The sequence below is a fragment of the Schistocerca americana genome, chromosome 3 (assembly GCF_021461395.2).
Source record: "Schistocerca americana isolate TAMUIC-IGC-003095 chromosome 3, iqSchAmer2.1, whole genome shotgun sequence".
NCBI classification, from domain to species: domain Eukaryota; kingdom Metazoa; phylum Arthropoda; class Insecta; order Orthoptera; family Acrididae; genus Schistocerca; species Schistocerca americana.
Window position 1 is genome coordinate 539,699,274 of NC_060121.1, and position 20,110 is coordinate 539,719,383.

The 20,110-nt window shown below is 36.9% G+C and overlaps 1 protein-coding gene across 2 annotated transcripts in view; it reads left to right on the top strand.

The window, feature by feature from the left end:
• LOC124605327 (1-phosphatidylinositol 3-phosphate 5-kinase) overlaps positions 1–20,110 on the top strand; it is a 364,356-nt gene that overhangs the window by 318,778 nt on the left and 25,468 nt on the right. Inside the window, exon 24 of one of the 2 annotated variants that reach the window (XM_047136933.1) lies at positions 16,652–16,774. The exons of the other annotated variant lie outside the window; for it this stretch is intronic. Coding sequence (XP_046992889.1) covers positions 16,652–16,774 — 123 coding nt within the window. The remainder of the gene's footprint in view (positions 1–16,651; positions 16,775–20,110) is intronic. 2 annotated transcript variants of the gene reach the window in all.

The following is a 20,110-nucleotide window of genomic DNA, read 5'->3' on the forward strand; positions in this document are numbered from 1 at the left end:
AACAATTGACAGGAATGGGGGAAAGAAATACAGTAGAAGAAGAATGGGTAGCTCTGAGGGATGAAGTAGTGAAGGCAACAGAGGATCAAGTAGGTAAAAAGACAAGGGCTAGTAGAAATCCTTGGGTAACAGAAGAAATATTGAATTTAATTGAGGAAAGGAGAAAATATAAAAATGCATTAAGTGAAGCAGGCAAAAAGGAATACAAACGTCTCAAAAATGAGATCGACAGGAAGTGCAAAATGGCTAAGCAGGGATGACTAGAGGACAAATGTAAGGATGTAGAGGCTTATCTCATGAGGGGTAAGATAGATACTGCCTACAGGAAAATTAAAGAGACCTTTGGAGAAAAGAGAAGCACTTGTCTGAATATCAAGAGCTCAGATGGAAACCCAGTTCTAAGCAAAGAAGGGAAAGCAGAAAGGTGGAAGGAGTATATAGAGGGTCTATACAAGGGCGATGTACTTGAGGACAGTATTATGGAAATGGAAGAGGATGTAGATGAAGATGAAATGAGAGATACGATACTGCATGAAGAGTTTGACGGAGCACTGAAAGACCTGAGTCGAAACAAGGCCCCGGGAGTAGACAACATTCCATTAGAACTAGTGATGGCCTTGGGCAAGCCAGTCCTGACAAAACTCTACCATCTGGTGAGCAAGATGTATGAGACAGGAGAAATACCCTCAGATTTCAAGAAGAATATAATAATTCCAATCCCAAAGAAAGCAGGTGTTGACAGATGTGAAAATTACCGAACTATCAGTTTAATAAGTCACAGCTGCAAAATACTAATGCAAATTCTTTACAGACAAATGGAAAAACTGGTAGAAGCCGACCTCGGGGAAGATCAGTTCGGATTCCGTAGAAATGTTGGAACGTGTGAGGCAATACTAACCTTAGGACTTATCTTAGAAGAAAGATTAAGGACAGGCAAACCTACGTTTCTAGGATTTGTAGACTTAGAGTAAGCTTTTCATAATGTTGACTGGAATACTCTCTTCCAAATTCTGAAGGTGGTAGCAGTAAAATACAGGGAGCGAAAGGCTATTTGCAATTTGTACAGAAACAAGATGTCAGTTATAAGAGTGGAGGGGCGTGAAAGGGAAGCAGTGGTTGGGAAGGGAGTGAGACAGTGTTGTAACCTATCCCCGATGTTATTCAATCTGTATATTGAGCAAGCAGTGAAGGAAACAAAAGAAAAATTCGGTGTAGGTATTAAAATCCAGGGAGAAGAAATAATAACTTTGAGGTTCACCGATGACATTGTAATTCTGTCAAAGACAGCAAAGGACTTGGAAGAGCAGTTGAATGGAATGGACAGTGTCTTGAAAGGAGGATATAAGATGAACATCAACAAAAGCAAAACGAGGATAGTGGAATGTAGCCGAATTAAGTCGGGTGATGCTGAGGGAATTAGATTAGGAAATGACACTCTTAAAGTAGTAAAGGAGTTTTGCTATTTGGGGAGCAAAATAACTGATGATGGTCAAAGTAGAGAGGATATAAAATGTAGACTGGCAATGGCAAGGAAAGCGTTTCTGAAGAAGAGAAATTTGTTATCATTGAATATAGATTTAAGTGTCAGGAAGTCGTTTCTGAAAGTATTTGTATGGAGTGTAGCCATGTATGGAAGTGAAACATGGACAATAAATAGTTTGGACAAGAAAAGAATAGAAGCTTTGGAAATGTGGTGCTACAGAAGAATGCTGAAGATTAGGTGGGTAGATCACATAACTAATGAGGAGGTATTGAATAGAATAGGGGAGAAGAGCAGTTTGGGGCATAACTTGACAAGAAGAAGGCACCGGTTAGTAGGACATGTTCTGAGGCATCAAGGGATCACATATTTATCATTGGAGGGCAGCGTGGAGGGTAAAAATTGTAGAAGAAGACCAAGAGATGAATACACTAAGCAGATTCAGAGGGATGTAATTGTAGTAAGTACTGGGAGATGAAGAAGCTTGCACAGGATAGAGTAGCATGGAGAGCTGCATCAAACCAGTCTCAGGACTGAAGACCACAACAACAGCAACATATCATTCAGCCCTCTTCAAATTGAGCTGACTATTAGGAGAAGTGGTATTTATGTGACTGCAACCTGAAATTTAATGGAGCCGTCATTGTGCTGTGAAAACATGTAGGTGCACAGTGGTAATACACTTTGCCTCACCCAGAGTTGATGACATGTGTGCATAATACATGTCTCTGACATATGACTGGTGTGACCCATGAAATGTCCCTGGAACATTGTGTTGTGCCGGTACTTCACATCCATTTATGTAGTCAGTGCTGTTCATGAAGACTGATCCTTTGGTTGAGTTGTTGATGAGTATTGGGTGTCAGCAGTTGGGGGCAGAAGCATCACACACTTGTGGTGAACCATGAATTCTGAGAACGTTGGTAGATAGGCATTTCTCTCTACATGATCGGTCAAACCTACCCAGTTGCTGTAATCATTTGGGTGGCCATGGAGGCATGCATTTCCTTACTCGTGGTCTGAAATGTGCATGATACAAACACCAAGTCGGTATCCATTTGTTGACCCTTCTGCACATCCTCTGATGGTCATTGTTCCCTCAGCTGTTGTGAGTCAATGCTGTGGGTCGTTCATTTACCACTGGAGAGCACTTGAGTCTTGTTGCAGTGTGCAGATCTATTCCACTAATAAAAGCTATTGTCCTTTTATAGCATTGGGTAAAACCATCACTGAGACATCCATACTGTCATTATGTAAAATGCTCTAAATTTTGTGAGGATCATTCAACTGTGAAGACGTGTCACCAGTGCTGTTGGAAATTACAGCACTTTTAGTTCAAATGGTTGCTGGTTAAACTGCACAAGGCACAGAATTGTACCAGAAATTCAGCTTCCGTAACTTATGTTTGAAGATTATCCCAGAAGTATGAGGATTATTTGTCAACAATAATATCATCATTTAGGACCTGTTGTGTGTATAGCTCATATGGTTTATGTACTTATCTTTCAGGTTTTGATATTTGCGCAGAACAGGAGGGGGAGATGGGGGGGGGGGGGGTGGTGAATAATGTCCAACAGCAGTAATAGAGTCTGAGCATCCAATGGGCCAGTGGTAAGTATAAGCTGTATATCATAATCACACATACCCTGCGTGGTAAATGAAAGTTCCGTTATTATGAGCCACTGGTCTAACTATTGTAACATATACGGCAGTATCAAGACTTTGATGTGTGGCGAGGATGTTGCACGGCAACCAATGGGCAGAACGTTTGTAAGCTGCACGAAGTCTGGTAGTGCCAGAGAATTTTTATTGATTGTGGTTGATTGGGAATGAAGATTACACAGCGTGAATCATTCACTTGTTATCCCATTTAAATGGCGTGTGTTACAACTGTAGTTATAAGTTCACACTTGATGTGCTGCTTGTTATTCATTGTTTTTATGAGGTCACCACTTATGGGAACACTATCCACAATAAAACAGTATGTAACTGGTGCAGATGGATAAAAGTGATTTATTTTGCACTTCTGCAAGAACATACGACACAAGAACAATTCAGTCACTACTGGCCATATAGAAGAGAGAATTGAACAAAGAAGAGAGAGTCAAAGATATCACACATTAGTCTCATTCAGTGAACGTGCTCAGCTCTCTAATTAACTGTGTGGCTACAACCTGTACCTAACTGGTTGGTAAATTTCATTGATAACATTTAACCATCAAGGTCGTATAAACCATGGACTATTGGTTTTACAGCTAAATTACTACAGGTTTTTGGATCTAAAAACAAATTTTCAGTAGATGTTGCACTATGTCCTTCAAGGGAATTTTGCTGTGGAAAATAATCCTAAGCTGCATATCATCACCTCTTGGTGCCCTTGATCAGGGCTGTTAGAAAACTAATGTTAAAGTTCCCACAAATGGTGATATTACAGTTAAGCCTGTGTAACCTTATTAAAGCTCTATATCCTTGTTTGTTTTGTCCCAGCTTCAGTATTGTGTTGCTCTAATTGCTGAACCAGCTGTAACTATATATGTTCTGCAGCTCTGTGTTTTGGAAAAATTTGTTCTAAAAAGGATCTAGTAATTATATTGTAAATCACTGGGATAGGATGGATGGCCACACTGGTTGCTTACCATGGCCATGCAAATAACCTCAATCAGATGCAAACCATGCTGTGTATGATGCGAGCAAGGTTGACGCATCAATCTCACCCCTGTGTGAATGTTTCTCATCCATGAGTGATTCTCCAGGCTCTGCATTAACATGTTCCACAGAATGCTTCATAATGGGCTTATTATATTGCTCAAAGAATGACATTATCTGCACAGTAGTGTGAGTAACATTCTCAGCGATGTGCCTGGCGCCATTTTTGACTGTGTAATTGAGGTTATGATCGAGACCACTACCTGCATCCCCTACTATTATTACATGACCTTTTTTCCAAGATCCTTCCCCAAAAAGCCAAAAACAATTCGCGTCAATATACCATACACTTGGCTTAAAAATAGTAATTACCTGGTAATAACTTCATAAAGAGTTTGGAAGAAGCTCTGACATTCCTCTGTCATGACTACTAGCCAGCTGTAAGACCTTTTTAGTCTTCTTAAAACTTTTTCTTCTTACATTTAGCTTGCTCTTTGTGCTCTATACTGTCAGATTACTTCAAAAATTCTTGAGATTTCTGAATTATTTTTGACCTCAAAAGCAATGAAACTATTGGAAACAGCCAGACAAAGCTATCAGACTTGCAGTATCTGATTTGGAAGGCCTGACTGTAATCCAGTCTTCTGGTGTGGACCTAACACTACTACTGCAGAAACACTTTTTCTGACAACACTGCTACACTGGCTTGAGTTTCAAGATACACTGATCTTTTTCTAGAATTGTGTAACAGTATGACAGTCAATGTATTTCCAGAAGTGAGCAGCATCTTTCCTCATCTAAGCTATAGTAAAACATCCCACATGAAAATATACCTAAATTCCTCACACTGGCTTCCATTTCTGAAGATTCTGCAGCAGTTTGCATACTTATCCACTGGGACACTCAAGTTAATCCATTTGTTCAAAGAAAGATAAAACCAAGGGATTTCAAAAATGGATTGTCTGATAAAATTTGTAAGAATGAGAATTATGTAGGGACAATTGCGTTGCATAATTTTAATGTAGCATATTAATGTAAATACTTGCATAATGAAATTTACTTATGAAGGAAAGTGAAAATTAATCCCAAAATATAACTTTATTTATGAAAAAGAATCGAAATTATTTAGGAAATATTACTTTCACAAAATGAATAAGAGAAAATTATTTGTTCTTATGTGATGATTGGTGAAGATTTTAATTTAGAAGCAAATGTTTACTGCTGCAGAAACAGAGGTTAGGTTAGATAACAACCACTACACAATCGAGATAAATCTTCATATAACTCAGTTAGATAATATTCAAGTAACAGTTATATGAAATACTGAAGTTACACAAAACTAGTTTTGCACAAATTTACTGATATTTTGTAAACTAAATATTGCACACTTTTTTTAAGACAGTGATGTTGCAATGTATTTTCGCAATATAGTATGTGTTATCTTCTAGGCACAGTTGTGCTAGTGTAGCTGTAGCTGTAAATGCACTAAAATTAAATTTTTGTAACTAAGAAATTGTAAACAGAAGTGTCTAGCCTATTAATTTAGCCATTTGGGACAATAGTTCAATGAGAAGTGCAAATCGAGACACACCGAACTGAATTATAACACTTCCATCATTAAACCATAATCTAGCTATGCTTCAGAAGCACTAATTTAGAACAGGAGAGCAGGAATTGAAAACAATGAAAACTTAAATAGAAAAATCTTCAGTCAAAAATTACATAGGCAATCAGTGTAGCATAAGAACAGACCGCGAGATTGAACAGTAGTTAGTTATTTGTATGTTCTGTGGATCATAATTGTGACCTATTGCTGAGATGTGCAGTGAGTCAATTTTCAAATATAGTATACTATCTCATCAAAAAAATGACGCCTTGCTATTTTTTGTTTGAAGCTAATTTTAGGATCTGTTTAGTTCTGTACCTCTCTGAGTAGGAGAACAAATATTTTTATGGCTGAATACCTCACTCCTTTCATTGTCTCAATAAGATTGAGTTAATTAAGACTGAGTGAATCATTTCTCCTACTTGTATTTATGTATGTAACTACTGTTTTCAAACTGTGATTCATTGTTGACTACAAACTTCATTAAGAGAGTAAATGTTCTATGGCACCATTGTTATTTTGCCCAAGCATGTAAAGGGCAGTATACAAGTGTTTCTGAATGGGACATTCAATATTATTATTCTTAAAGATTTCTGTGCAACAAAACTTTTTTCTCAGTAACAAGTTACCAGACTGTCATGTCATAAGGCAAGAGTGAGTGAAAGTAGTAAAAGAAATTCTACTTTTTGGCAGTTTCATTTCAAAAATTTGTTATCTAGAACACAGAAGTTCACCTTACATGTTTAAGCTAATCTGTAACATGTGACTTACAGATCAGGTTTCTTATCAATAGAAACACCTAAGAATATAGAATATTCTGTTTCACTTGTTGATTTATCCTCATACATTGATGTTAATGTTGTAGTGAGGTCTTGTACAGACATTCTCAGTTACACTAGAAAATGGAGATTAAACATTTATGATCATATCAGGAGCAGGAGAATGTTATCAAAAGCAAGACAAATACCATGTTTTAGGTTTAGTTTAGTTTTAGTTATATCATGTTCCATAGATCATTTTCCCGATTATTTTATCGATATGACATGGAACAAGTCATATTAAAAGAGATATATACACAAACATGAACAATGCTGATATTAATATTACTGAAGTTTTTAGTTCTACACATGCAACTACATGTAGAGGTACAATTTTTTTTTACCATTTCTGAAACAGAAACCCGTCCATGAGGTAGAAGGAGTTGTCCAAAAGAAATGATTTAAGCTAGATCTAAAACTTGACCTGCTACCTGCTAGACACTTTGTGTGGTTGAGCAAATGATCAAAGCTTTTTGTTGCTGAATAATGTACTCCTTTTTGAGCAACTGACAGTTTCAATAATGGGTAGGAAGGTCATTTTTCCCTCTAGTGTTGTACATATGAACATCACTGTTCTTCATGAATTGAGATAGATTATTTGTAACAAATTTCATTAGCGAATATATGTACTCTGATGGTGCAGTTAAAATACGTAACTCCTTGAAAAGGTGCCTACATGACGTCCTTGGGTGAACACCACTAATTATTCTCACTGCTCTCTTTTGTGCAATCAATACTTTGTCTAAGTGGTGAGTTACCCCAGAAAACTATTCCAAAGACATTATTGAGTGGAAATATGCTAAGTACGTTAGGAGGCTGATCTGTTTATTACCAAGACTAGCGATTATATGAAGAGTGAAAGAGGCTGAACTTAGTTGTTTGAGAAGCTCAGTAATATGCTTATTCCAGCTCAAGTTGTCATCAGTGTGAACACCCAAAAATTTGGAGAAATCTACCCTGTTAGCTGAGCCCTGTTCATATGCTACTTCAATTGTTGGTATGACTCTATTCGGTGTGCAGAACTGGATATAGTGAGTTTTTTCAAAGTTAAGGGAGAGTCCATTTTCTGAGAACCACTTAATAATTCTTTGAAAGACAGCCTTAACAATATCTTCAGCTGTTTTTTCTGGTATGTGATTTATTATAACACTTGTGTCATCTGCAAAAAGTACTAGTTCCACTTGCTCAACGTTAAGTGGGAGGTCATTCGTGTGAGTAAGGAACAGCAGAGGACCTAAAATTGAACCCTGTGGGACTCCCTTTGTGATAACTTCCCATTCATTAGAATTTACCACCTTGCCAACATTATTTGTGCTATTCAGCACAGCTTTTTGCTTTCTGTTCATTAAGTATGATTCAAACTAGCTGTGTGCATAACATTCAGTTCCATAAAACCTGAGTTTTTCTAAGAGTGTGACATGATCCACACAGTCAAATGCCTTGGAGAAATCACAAAAAATACCTACTGGCGATAATTTGTTATTTAGGGCTTGTACTATTTGATGGGTAAATGTGTAGATAGCATTCTCAGTCAAGTAACCCTTCCGGAATCCAAACTGTGACATGCTGAGTAAATTATTTTCACTTAAACATGAGACTACTCTTGAATACATAACTTTTTCAAATATTTTAGAAAATGAAGGGAGCAATGAGACTGGTCTATAATTATTTAAGTCACTCTTGTCCCCTTTCTTATGAAGAGGTTTGACAATTGTGTATTTCAATCTCTCTGGAAAAATTCCCTTTGCCAGTAAAGCATTACATATATCGCTAAGGACTCCACTTATTAAATTAGAACAACACTTCAAAATTCTGTTAGAGACTCTATCAACACCACATGAGCTCTTGCTGTTCAATGTATTGATAATTCCCTTAATTTCAGTGAAGGATGTTGGTGTTATTTCGAACTGCTTAAGTCCTGGGGACTAACATCTTTAACATATTTTTTTGCTTCATCAACTTAACCCTTTAACCCTATCTTTGCAGCTATATTCACAAAGTGATTGTTAAAAATACTTGCAACTTGTGAATTATCACTCACAATATCATCATTTAGCTTTATTACTATGGTGTGCTGTGCACTGTCAGGCTGCCCCATCTCCCATTTGACAATATTCCATATAGTTTTAATCTTATTATCCGCATTATTAATTTCTGTCAGAACACACAAGCTTCTCGACTTGTTAATGACTTTCCTTAAAATATTACAGTATCTTTTGTAGTAAGCAAGTAACGTCGGATCCTGACTTATTCTGGCCTCTCCATATATTTCCCTCTTCCTCTTACACAATATCTTAATTCCCTTAGTAATCCAAGGCTTACTTGACTTTGTAATGGCTTTTTTGGATAACATTTCAGGAAAGCAACTCTCAAATATTGAGACAAATTTATGGTGGAATAAATTGAATTTGGCATCAGCATCATTTTCTGTGCATACTTCATCCCGTTCTACCTCTTCTAGGCTGCACTTAAAGCTCTGTATCCTGTTCGCATTATTAAGCCTCCCTACCTTGTATGAACCTGCCTGAATCCTGTAAGGTGCTATATGTGTTATTTCCATTAACTATGCATCATGATCAGATAGCCCATTAACAACTGGGTATACATTAATTGTTTCTGCCTGAGAACTGTCTATGATTATGTTATTGATAAGTAACCTACTATCCTGCTGCACACGAGTTGGAAAAGTTACAACCGATACTAGATTGAAACAACCAAACAAAGATTCTAGCTCATTCATAATCAGCAGAAAGTAACTTAGCTTGCAGTGAGATGAATAGAGAACTTCTGGATGTTAGAAGAAGATTTTTATAAAACAAGTAGTATAGCAAAAGCAGAGATAATCAAATAACTGGGGAAATAAAAAATGGCCTAAAATTGTCAGAAATAGGATAAGGACAGGCGTCTGCCATAGTTTATCAGTATAAATCACCTTTAAATCACGTGCAGTATTTTGTAAAAAAAATATGGGAAAATCAGATCAGAATTAGACAGGCTAGGCATAGAACCTTATGGGGACACTGTGACCATCCTCTAAACAAAATTATTTTATTATGTTTTTCAGCCTTGTGTCTCATAAATTGTATCGTCACAATTTTTAAAGTCATCATACAGTTCCTGCTATTGTACCTTTCAGCCTTGGGTCATATAAATGGTATCACAATCAGTTTAGCAGTCAAAACCAGCTATATCTTTTGTGTAATCTGATTCCAGAAGACTTAGTAAAAGAACTGCAAATCAGAGTACTTCAAGAAAGTGATGCATGACTATAATTCCTTAACTTGCATCTCATCATCATGATGTTTAAACAGTTACTCACAAATCCATTATTGGAATTTTTCTTAGTTTCTTTTTCCTCTTTTCCCACGTCACATCTCCATTGCCATTTTCCTCCCTTCGGCACCCCCTTCTCATGCCTCTCCCAGAACTAAATTTATAACAGCAATATTGTACATCACGTGAAGACTGAAAAACTATGTGGATCTTTCATTCGAGTTTATAAATCTAATTTGTCATAAATGCCGTAAATCTTCTTCTTGTTCTTTGTGTTTCTCTTTGTTTTTCTTTCCAAGATGGAAACCACCATAGTACACAAGCAGAATTCAGGAAAATTGACTGTGTTAACTGTATGTGGGCTATAACAGTAGGTGAAAGATCTAATGTAATTGATTTATTTGTAAATGTAAGTGGGAAAAGTGTGCATTTGAGAATTTCACAATAACTTATCAGATTGTAGCTTCTTGGAAGATTAAAAATATGTGCTGGACTAGTAAGATTCCAGATTCAAGTCCTGGTCTGACAAAAAGTTTTAATGTGCCAAGAAGTTTCAAAACAGTGCATAAGAGGTCTGTTCAGAAAATTCTGGAACTTTGTCCACAAAATGTTTCTGCATCTACTTTTTATTTATTGCACATGGTCTCCTTTGAAATACTCTCCTCCACAATTGATACACCGCTCCCAATGTCATGTCCACTTCAGAAGCAGTCTTGGTATGCCTCTTGCTGGACACCATTGGCACGAAATTACGAATGATCCAGAATTTTTTGAACAGCTCTCATACTCCTTTAAAGGGTGGAAGTTTTAGCGTATTTCTAATGAAAGATGTTCTATTTGAGTTCAAAATGATTTAAGATTTGAAGCCATTATGCCATCCACATTGTACCTCTCCAGTGCTCGCAAAATAACTACAGAGAAAATACACTTTCATATCAAAAGGTTTACATATACATTTTTTAGATTAGCAACCGAAAGAGTGGTAGGCAACTTCAGCAACTGAAAGAGTGGTAGGCAACTTCAGTGAATAGATTAATGTCTCATCAGTTTGTGCACTGATACCATATATACCATGATGTCAAAAAACATTCATGCGTGGCTGTATTTCCTGATGAAAGATCAAACATTTCTGTTCCAGACACTATTGTTTCTCAGTATTTAACATAGTTTCTTCAAGGCTCTTGAAAAGCATGTCAATGGAACATTTGATGTTTTCTGGATCTGAAACAGTTCTAGCTCTGACTGTCTTGCAACATTCTTTTTACCTCAGATGCCTCACAAGGAAAATATTTCCTCTGCACTTACAAAACAAATCAAAGCAGTTACAGTTACAGTTGTCCGAGCTGTGCAGCCAAAATTTTCAGAGGGACATGGATTTTTCATTTCAACCTATCATGGTGTTACTCCTTGACCTTATTGAGTGACACTGACATTTTATTTGGTGACAAAACTTCTTTTAAGGATGTGCTGTTTATTCATTGTTCATTGATTTGATGTGTCTGACAGATTAAAAATGTGTGTCATTTAGATCTTACCTTCTGCATTACCAGAAGGGCTGTTTAAGCATTTTCAATAACTAAGCCAAATCGTGGTGCTGTCATTCATTTTCTTGGTACAATTCTAATGACAAACAAAATGCTCATACAGTCCTGACAAACATAGTGACCTAACAGTGCTTCCGGTCTAGCAAAGCTGGGAAAAATAGATATAAACAAAATTTGTTGGTCATAGCTCAAGGCTTCATTTTGATATATATTTTTTAAAATTTGTGGAACTATGGTCTTCAAATATTGGTAAAGTTGGTACGTAGCTTTATAGAAATTTTGTGACTGGTGAAATTTCTGTTTTTCTCTTTTAAATACAGTATTTATTTTAAAGAGCTACCTCAAAAATTATTACTGATTTTCTTGTTTCACTAAATACTTATATAGATAGAACCTGTCAAACATGTTTTAGTTCATTTGGACTTCTGGTGCATTGCAACTTCTTCTAAATTTATGGTAAGAAAAGTTCCAGTACAATTTGATTGTGTGGCACAATGTAGCTACATGTGTGTGTGTGTGTGTGTGTGTGTGTGTGTGTGTGTGTGTGGCATTTTCAGTGCAGTTCAGAAGAGTAAACTCTTTCTTCAAATGTGAATGGGACAGTATGGCATCTTTATGTAGTTCTGTCTGTCAGCATGCCTTGAAGGGCCATTTCAAGTTTAGATAATGTATGAATTGTCACTTTACAGCAAGAAGTGTTGTCTGCATAAGAAGTTGCCCACGAAATTTGTGTACTCTAGTGTAATAGTACTAGCACGTTTAACCAATATCACGAGACATGCAAGTCTTACAATCTGTGTTGTTCTGAATGTCCACACATAATACCAATATCTGACAACTGCTACCTACAAATCAAAGCTTATAGGTACCCAAATAACAGTGCAACACAAATGCATACTATCATTTTGGAGGCATCTGAAAGATTTGTTTTGAGCAAGATAGTGCGGAACTGCCTCCGCTCAATTAATTTGCCTTCTAGGCATCCATTACAATCAGTACAAACCTCCAGGACTATGGTACGTGAAAAATATGGGCAAGGGAACACCTGGTACGAAGCCTGGATAAACTGCGTCAGGTTATCTTCACTGACAAGTGCAGGATTTGTCTGATGGTTGTAGTAGAAGAGTGTGGTGCTGACCAGGTACCAATGCAGTCTCGGGCATACAGTCCTATGGGTTCAGCAGTGAGGTGGTAGGGCAATCATGTTTTGATTCAGAATCATGTGCAGATGTTGGAAATCTCTCATTGCTATTGATGGTGATTTGTAAAACTGTTCAGAATCAGTCCAGGATCCTGCAACCTATTGTGGAACCCTGCAGTCAACAATTTTACAATGGGCTCATCTTTCAAGATGATAATTCGTGAGAGCACACAACACTCATCCTTGTGCATGCCTTCCTCCAGGAGACAAGAGTGAACTGAGTAGCCTGGCCTGTAATATCTGCTGACATCAACCCAATTCAGCCTGGAACACAAAGGATGATCTCTCAAAAAAAAAAAAAAAAAAAAAAAAAAAAAAAAAAACTGTTTTGAACATGTAATTTGTGGTCGTAGCATGTCGGAAATAGCTTGATTCCCTTGTATCCATATACCAGTTTCAATTTTCTTATGAATTTTTCTTGCTGTAACACATCTGTGATTTTTTAAGAACTGATGAAATTCATTACCACAAATTATTGTATAAACATTGTATTGTACCTTTAATTTCCTTCACTTATATTTTATACAAAGTGTTGGAGAGGATTCCAATTTTTAATCATATATGCCAATAACATATGTTTTTGCTCGTATTTTGGGGGGTTTAACATTTTCCTCGATTATGCATTAGCCTCAATTTTGCGTTTTTAGAGTCTGGACCACATGAAAACATAAAACAGGGGTTTCACTGCATTTCTGTCAGAACCCTGCAAATGGTCTCGGACCAAAGCATCTGTATTATTACACCCCTTAGCAATCTGTAAACTGTAAGAAAACTGTCTATCCTAACAGTTTTGAAGATCAGATACTACTACTACCAGTTTACTGTAAAAAGAATACACACATATCTCTCATTCCACTGAATGTAAAGTCCTGTGACTTTTTTTGTCATCCAATTTCACTGAAAGAAAATTACGTACCGGTAACATATTTTTTTTCTTAATTGCTCTGTTTATCAGCTCCTGGTGATACCCTAGGGTTATGCTGCTATCTTTCATTCATCACTGCTTTTAAAATTATCACTTTACTAACAAGTAATTGAAGACACGAAACAAGTATCTCACATGACTAATTGTAATAACTAATTGTATATAAGTAGTATGATCTTTGGAAATCTTCGGTGAAATACAAATAATGGAATGAATAAAGGTAACCATTCACCTAACACTGTAGCTCAAGTACTAAGCAGTTAGTAATAGTTAGTTATGATCATCAGTGATGTCTTGCAGTTTCCTAGAGTGTTACTTCTTCAATCCATTCTATCTAACACTAGTTGTATTATGAGAAGGTAAGTTACTACTCACCATAGAGTGGAGATGCTGAGTTACAGATAGGCACAACAAAAAGACTCTCACAATTAAAGTTTTAGCCATTAAGGCCAGAGCCTATCTGTGACTCAGCATCTCCGCTATATGGTTAGTAGCAACGTTCCTTGTCATGATATTGTTACATTCCATCCTGGATTTTCCATTGTTTGATTAACACTAATTATGTATTACAATGTAAATGGATAGATACAAAATCCACTCACCAAGTGGCAGGAGAACACACACAAAAAGGCTTAACTCTTAGAAGCTTTCGGAGGCAGTGGCAGAAGAAATGAAGGGGAAGAAAGAGGGGTGAAGGAAAAGGACTGGAGAGGCTTAGGAAAAGGGGTACAGTTCAGAAAAGCCACCCAGAACCCTGGGTCAGAGGAGGTTCACCAGACAGCATGAGAAGGAAAGACTGATTGTTAAGGAGTGCACTGGGTGAGATTTGGAAACCTGAGAGCTTATTGGTGGAAGACAGGATAATATACGAGACAGAGATTACTACTAAAACATCATGCCTGAGTTAGTAACAGTGAAAAGCTATGTGCATTGTATGTAACAGTGATGGGAGGGGGAAGGCGAAAAGAGACAGGTCAGGAAATGACAGCTGTAGAAAACTAAAATGAAATGAAGGAAGGAGTAGTTACTGTGAATAAATGCAGAGACGGAAGGAATTAATGGAAAGTAAGGACAGGTGGATGGCAACAACCAAGGACATGTTGCAGTGCTAGTTCCCACCTGCAACGTTCTTAGAAACTGGTGTCTGGGGGAAGAATCCAAATGGCACGTGGGGTGAAACAGACACCAAGGTCATGACAGTCATTTTGTAGAGCATGCTCTGCAACAAGATAATGTGTGTTGCTGGTATACACCCTCTGCCTGTGCCCTAATTGTGCATTGTTATTTAAAACTAAACTACCATTGTGTAACAGAATACAGACAGTATTATGCATTCATGAAAGATCACTTCACTTCTACATAAATTTTCAAAAGCCATTCCAGGGAAAAAAGTAGCTGCTATGGTATGTTAGATCTTGATTATCATTACCGGTGTGGGCAATCGCAAATAGCAAAAGTTTCCAAAAACAGCTGGAAATTTTAGGACAGCAAATGCATTTGGACACATGGAGAGAATGGCAGAGGATAGAATTCCAAAGAAAATGATGAAAGGTGTGATCCATTCAGCTAGGTGAAAAGAGAGACCTAGAAGAAGATGGATCGATAAGATAATAATGGATATCACCAGTATGGGAGTCCAGGGATGGAAAAGAGCAGCAAATAACCGAGAAGTGTGGAAGAAGATTGTTGAAGAAGCCAAGGCTCACCAAGGATTTTAGCGCTACTGAGAAGAAGAGAGATGCATATAAATAATTCAGCACAGCTCTGGGTTCAATATTTCAATGAAAGAATACACTATCACAAATTACTGAAAATATGGACCCTTTCTTCATAATGAAGGCAATGACACTTACGTTCTAGATTACTTGCTTACCTGGGCGCTGCTGATTATAAATGTCTGGGATGTCTTTAAGTAACCTCCATTTGCCCTCCTGAATTCAATATTAATAAAGAGTAAGCATGCAAAACAGACAGTCAGGCAGACATTAAGCCTATGCCAGATCTCGTGCCACAATATAGGTAAATTATTACTGCAGTTCATAGTAGTATCATACAATTTGTAATGGTATCACAGAATGTCAGTTTCATTTAGATTAAAGTTGTTACCTTAGTGTGGAACATAAATCACAATATAAAAACAATTGGCCACTTCTCACTTCATGGAGAAGGTATTGCGTGGAAGGCCAGCACTTTAAAAAAAAAAAATTGCTAGAAATTATGAGCTGTGAGACTACGTCCTTAATTGGACATAGACAAAACAAAACAAACACACTCTTATCCACACATGCATAACTCACTCTCATATGGTCACTGTCATCTCTGCAGATTAAGACTTAGGCATCCAGAGACAACAGTGGCCGTGTGTGTGTGTGTGTGTGTGTGTGTGTGTGTGTGTGTGTGTGTGTGTTTTACGCATGTATATATGTTTTGTTTCTTTTCATACTGTCGTTTTTCCATCCTAGATTTTCCGTTGCTTGAAGTATTAAATCATTCATTCACTCTTGTATTTATGACATTAATTTTATACATGTCTTATGATCTAGTCCCAATATTGCAGTCTTTTTGACCAATTCTTTATTGTAAACTTTGTCATATCAAGCTTACTTAAAGTGGTATGCTAAGGACATATGCTAAAAATTGTAATTCTTCTCAAATGTCCGTAATTAATATAGCTAAATTTACTAACAAGTGTACATTCACATCTCATAAAAATGGCGCTGTGTATGCTTATGACAGGTCAATCTCAGTGAAAACAATTGTATTATTCATATCACATCTGTAGTTGACATCCTGCCATACATAAGACCAGTCTCACTCTTGTTACCGCAGTCATAGATAGTTAGGAAATGCTAAACAACATTGTTTAGAGGACAGACATAGCTATCTATCAGATCTAGAGAGGCACCACACAAGACAGAAATGGAAAAGACAATTACTTTTTTCTAATATTGAATTGGCAGTCTTTAGGCATACTGTTTGTTGTGTTAGTAAAAGGTTTAAATACAGTAGCTTGTAACGTTTGCATGTGGTACAGCGCCTCTCTACTACTAATTTTATTTGACTAACTGTAGTACACTAAAACCTCAATCTTACAATTTGTTGCCTCCATTCTTAATTATGATATCAAGATAATATTCAGTATTGTGTTGACTTGATAGTCCTGTTCACAAGAGGAAATCTACTGGTGCAGTTAGTGAGCGAGATACTGTTACCAGTGGTCAGCAGACATCTGAAATACGACGTTCTGGAGTTCTTTCATTCTTGCGTGGTGCATCTACTAGGTTTGTTCATATTTCTTCCTCATAACATTTTGTGTTTGTGTGGTTTCTGTTCTTTTTTTCTTATTTTCTTCCTAAAAATTGCATGGCCTGTGACTCTACTGTAGTTGTAATCAGTCAACTTATTTTCCAGTGATGGTAGATGTATTCAGCTTGCAGCTTGTTTATGCATTTGTTGTGTACTAGACCAGATATATACATATCTCTACAATTTAGACTTTATTTCATTCCTTTTAACAGAACTTTGGCAGTAAATCTGTGTAGTAATATTGGCTCTTCTTGTATAACAGGGAAACATTCCAAATACTGACATATGAAAATCACATTTTTGATCATCTTTTACAAATATACTAAAAGTGTAAAAGGATATTTTTATGTTATTCTTTGAAACCAACTATGTAATTGAGCTTTAACCTACTGATATAGTCAGGGTCTTCAACAGAGCCTATACCATCTCATATATGAAAATCTGCAAGTTGAACTTGAGCATGTACAAACTTTTCCTGAACAGTGGATATTCACCTTGGCAGGTACAAAGTGTGCTACAGAAGTGCAAATCGTAGAACAAGGAAGAGGATGAGATTTCGACTTATCTACCATATTTTGGAAATGTTTCTAAAGAAAAAGGTAGAATATTAAGAAGACATAAGGTCAATGTGATCTTTTATCCTCTATGAAAAATCTTTGCACTTTTGAGATATATCAAAGATGGCTTACAGTGGCACAAGGCAGGTGTTAACAGGATTCTGTGCAAGTGCAGCAAATCTTACACACGGCAAATGTTGCACATTGTTTGGGATCGTACCGTGGAAGACCAGCAGCATAATTGCCTCCACCCAGCCAGCAAGTCTGCTATCAACAAACACTGTATTTTTACCAGTCATTTGATGAAACACAATGAAACTAAACAACTGTCTGAATCCCTTATCAATCAAGATGGTGCTTTCCAATTAAATACTGCATCTCATAATAGAAAAACTTCATGCTATGTGTAGTCACCATCATTTTGTGATTTTATCATGTGAAAGCAATCGATCTGATATCGGGGTGAGCTTTCACCATAAAGGGCATACAGTGCAGCGTTATAACTTGCAGCACAGGTGCCTGCACTCAAACAACGTCAACTGAGTACACCATGCATATGTCGTCAAGATCTTAAATAGGGGATCTGGTGCATTTTCAACAGTATTCACATGAAGATGGACAGAAGACCCAGTGTGTGAAAATACTGTGGCAACAAGTTACAAACATCCAAAACTCAACCAGGAAAGTATTAAATTTCACAAAACTGTGTAGGCCTGTAATAACAATGAAATCAGCTTTGCACATTTGTATGCTAATAGTCAGATGAGTTGCAACCCGTGAAATTAAGAATCTGTAGACTGGAAGGAAAAAGAGATGACAGTTGCAGTTGACTGGGAAACAAATCTCTGACTTCTCGTTACATCCAATAGCTCAGTATGAGACTATATAATTCAACTGGTTTCTGCCCCCCCCCCACCCCCCACCCCCCACCTCTCTCTCTCTCTCTCTCTCTCTCTCTCTCTCTCTCACACACACACACACACACACACACACACACACACACACACTACAAAATGCGTTACTGCACAGAAAAATCAAAATTCATTTTATGCATTTCCTACTATTTGCGAAGCTCGTATAAATTAAATAATATCTGAACTTTCTGACACCATTATAGCAGCAGCAGCAGCATGCATACGCAAACACAAAATAGCAGATTGTCGAAATTTTGAAAACATTTATGTTATTACCTGTACAATCATGTAAACATGTTGCTCAGTTTTTTAATGAGCATTTATATGCTGTTAATTTTGTATTGGTGAAGACTATTATTTTTGTTATTTTAAAATTACATATTTTTATTTCCTTTTTCCTAAAGTACCTCAATAGAGGAAATTGGTAAGCCCTTAAGTGTGGGTTTGTGGGGTGGGGTTACATGACACATGTCTAATCTTTTGTTTATTTACTTTAAGCTTGTTAATGTTGTCAGTCCAAAATCTACACTGTCTGTTGTAAAACAAATGATGAATGGAGATTGAATAATGCAATAAGAAACACAAATTCTGAGACCATGACTATTGTGGATACATAATATAGTGGTAATATTTTTCAGAGAAAATGATGTTTCTTAACACTAATATCCAGGGAGAAATAAATAAAAATAATTAAATTTATGATACATCTAATGCCTTTGGAGTGCCCTTTATATTTTTTGTAGGACATATGGATGGTAATATTAGCAATCAAGCATCTGCCAAGAACACTTCAATACTGCACAGTGTGAAGAAGGTCCATGGGCACCACTAGTCCCTCAGTTTTTAACATGATACTTCACCTTGTATATTTTTTAATCACAGATTCTCTATGCAGATTAGCATTACTGTCTTTATGAATGATTACTTCTGCTATTTCTTTCAAGCATTACATAACACGGTTAGTTAGGCTATCACTCTTCTACATTTTAGAAGCCAAGCAATCTGTCCAGCCTCCAAAGTTTTCACCATCTCTAATCATTTCAAATACTTCCAGTAACACTGGTTCAACATAGAGAAAATTACATGCTCAAGAAAATTGATTTTCATATGTAAAGAGGAATGAGTGCCAGTGCTTGCCAGTTCAGCTCATGTATGCTATAACCAGTAAGAAACTACTCATCATTGGTGATGTATAAGTGCACATACCATTGATATTCTGTCAATTGGGTCACCTTGTCAAGCCATCTACATATGCACTGATGTGACAAAAGTCATGGGATACCTCCTGATATGTTGCACCTCCTTTTGCTTGGCATAGAGCTGCCTTATTTCACCTCCAGCAGTGTTCGTTACTGGGAAAAGAATTGCACCATTATTTAGAGTCCATATTATAGATCATCCTATAATGACTGGGTAACTCAGTTCAGAATTAGGAGGAAAGCAATATCATGCCATCTTCAGTAGGGTCGTGCCTGATAATATACTGTGGTGCTCAAAACAACCTTCATGTTGATGATAACTTTATCTTTGCTTTAGATACGCTGTGCACTGTAATACACAAATAAATAAGGTAACTTTTATGTGTAACTGAGGTTAACATTGTCTTTACAACAAGTCTTCTTCAAGAAACTGTGGTGAACCTCCATCCACATCTACATGCATACTCAGGACTCCTGTTCCACTCGCAGTTAGAGAAAGGGAAAAACAATTGTCTATATGTGTCTTGATTTCTCATATCATATCTTCTTGGTCCTTATGTGAAATGTTTGTTGGCGGCAGTAAGATCATTCTGTAGTCAGCTTCAAATGCGAGGTCTCTAAATTTTCTCAATAATGTACCT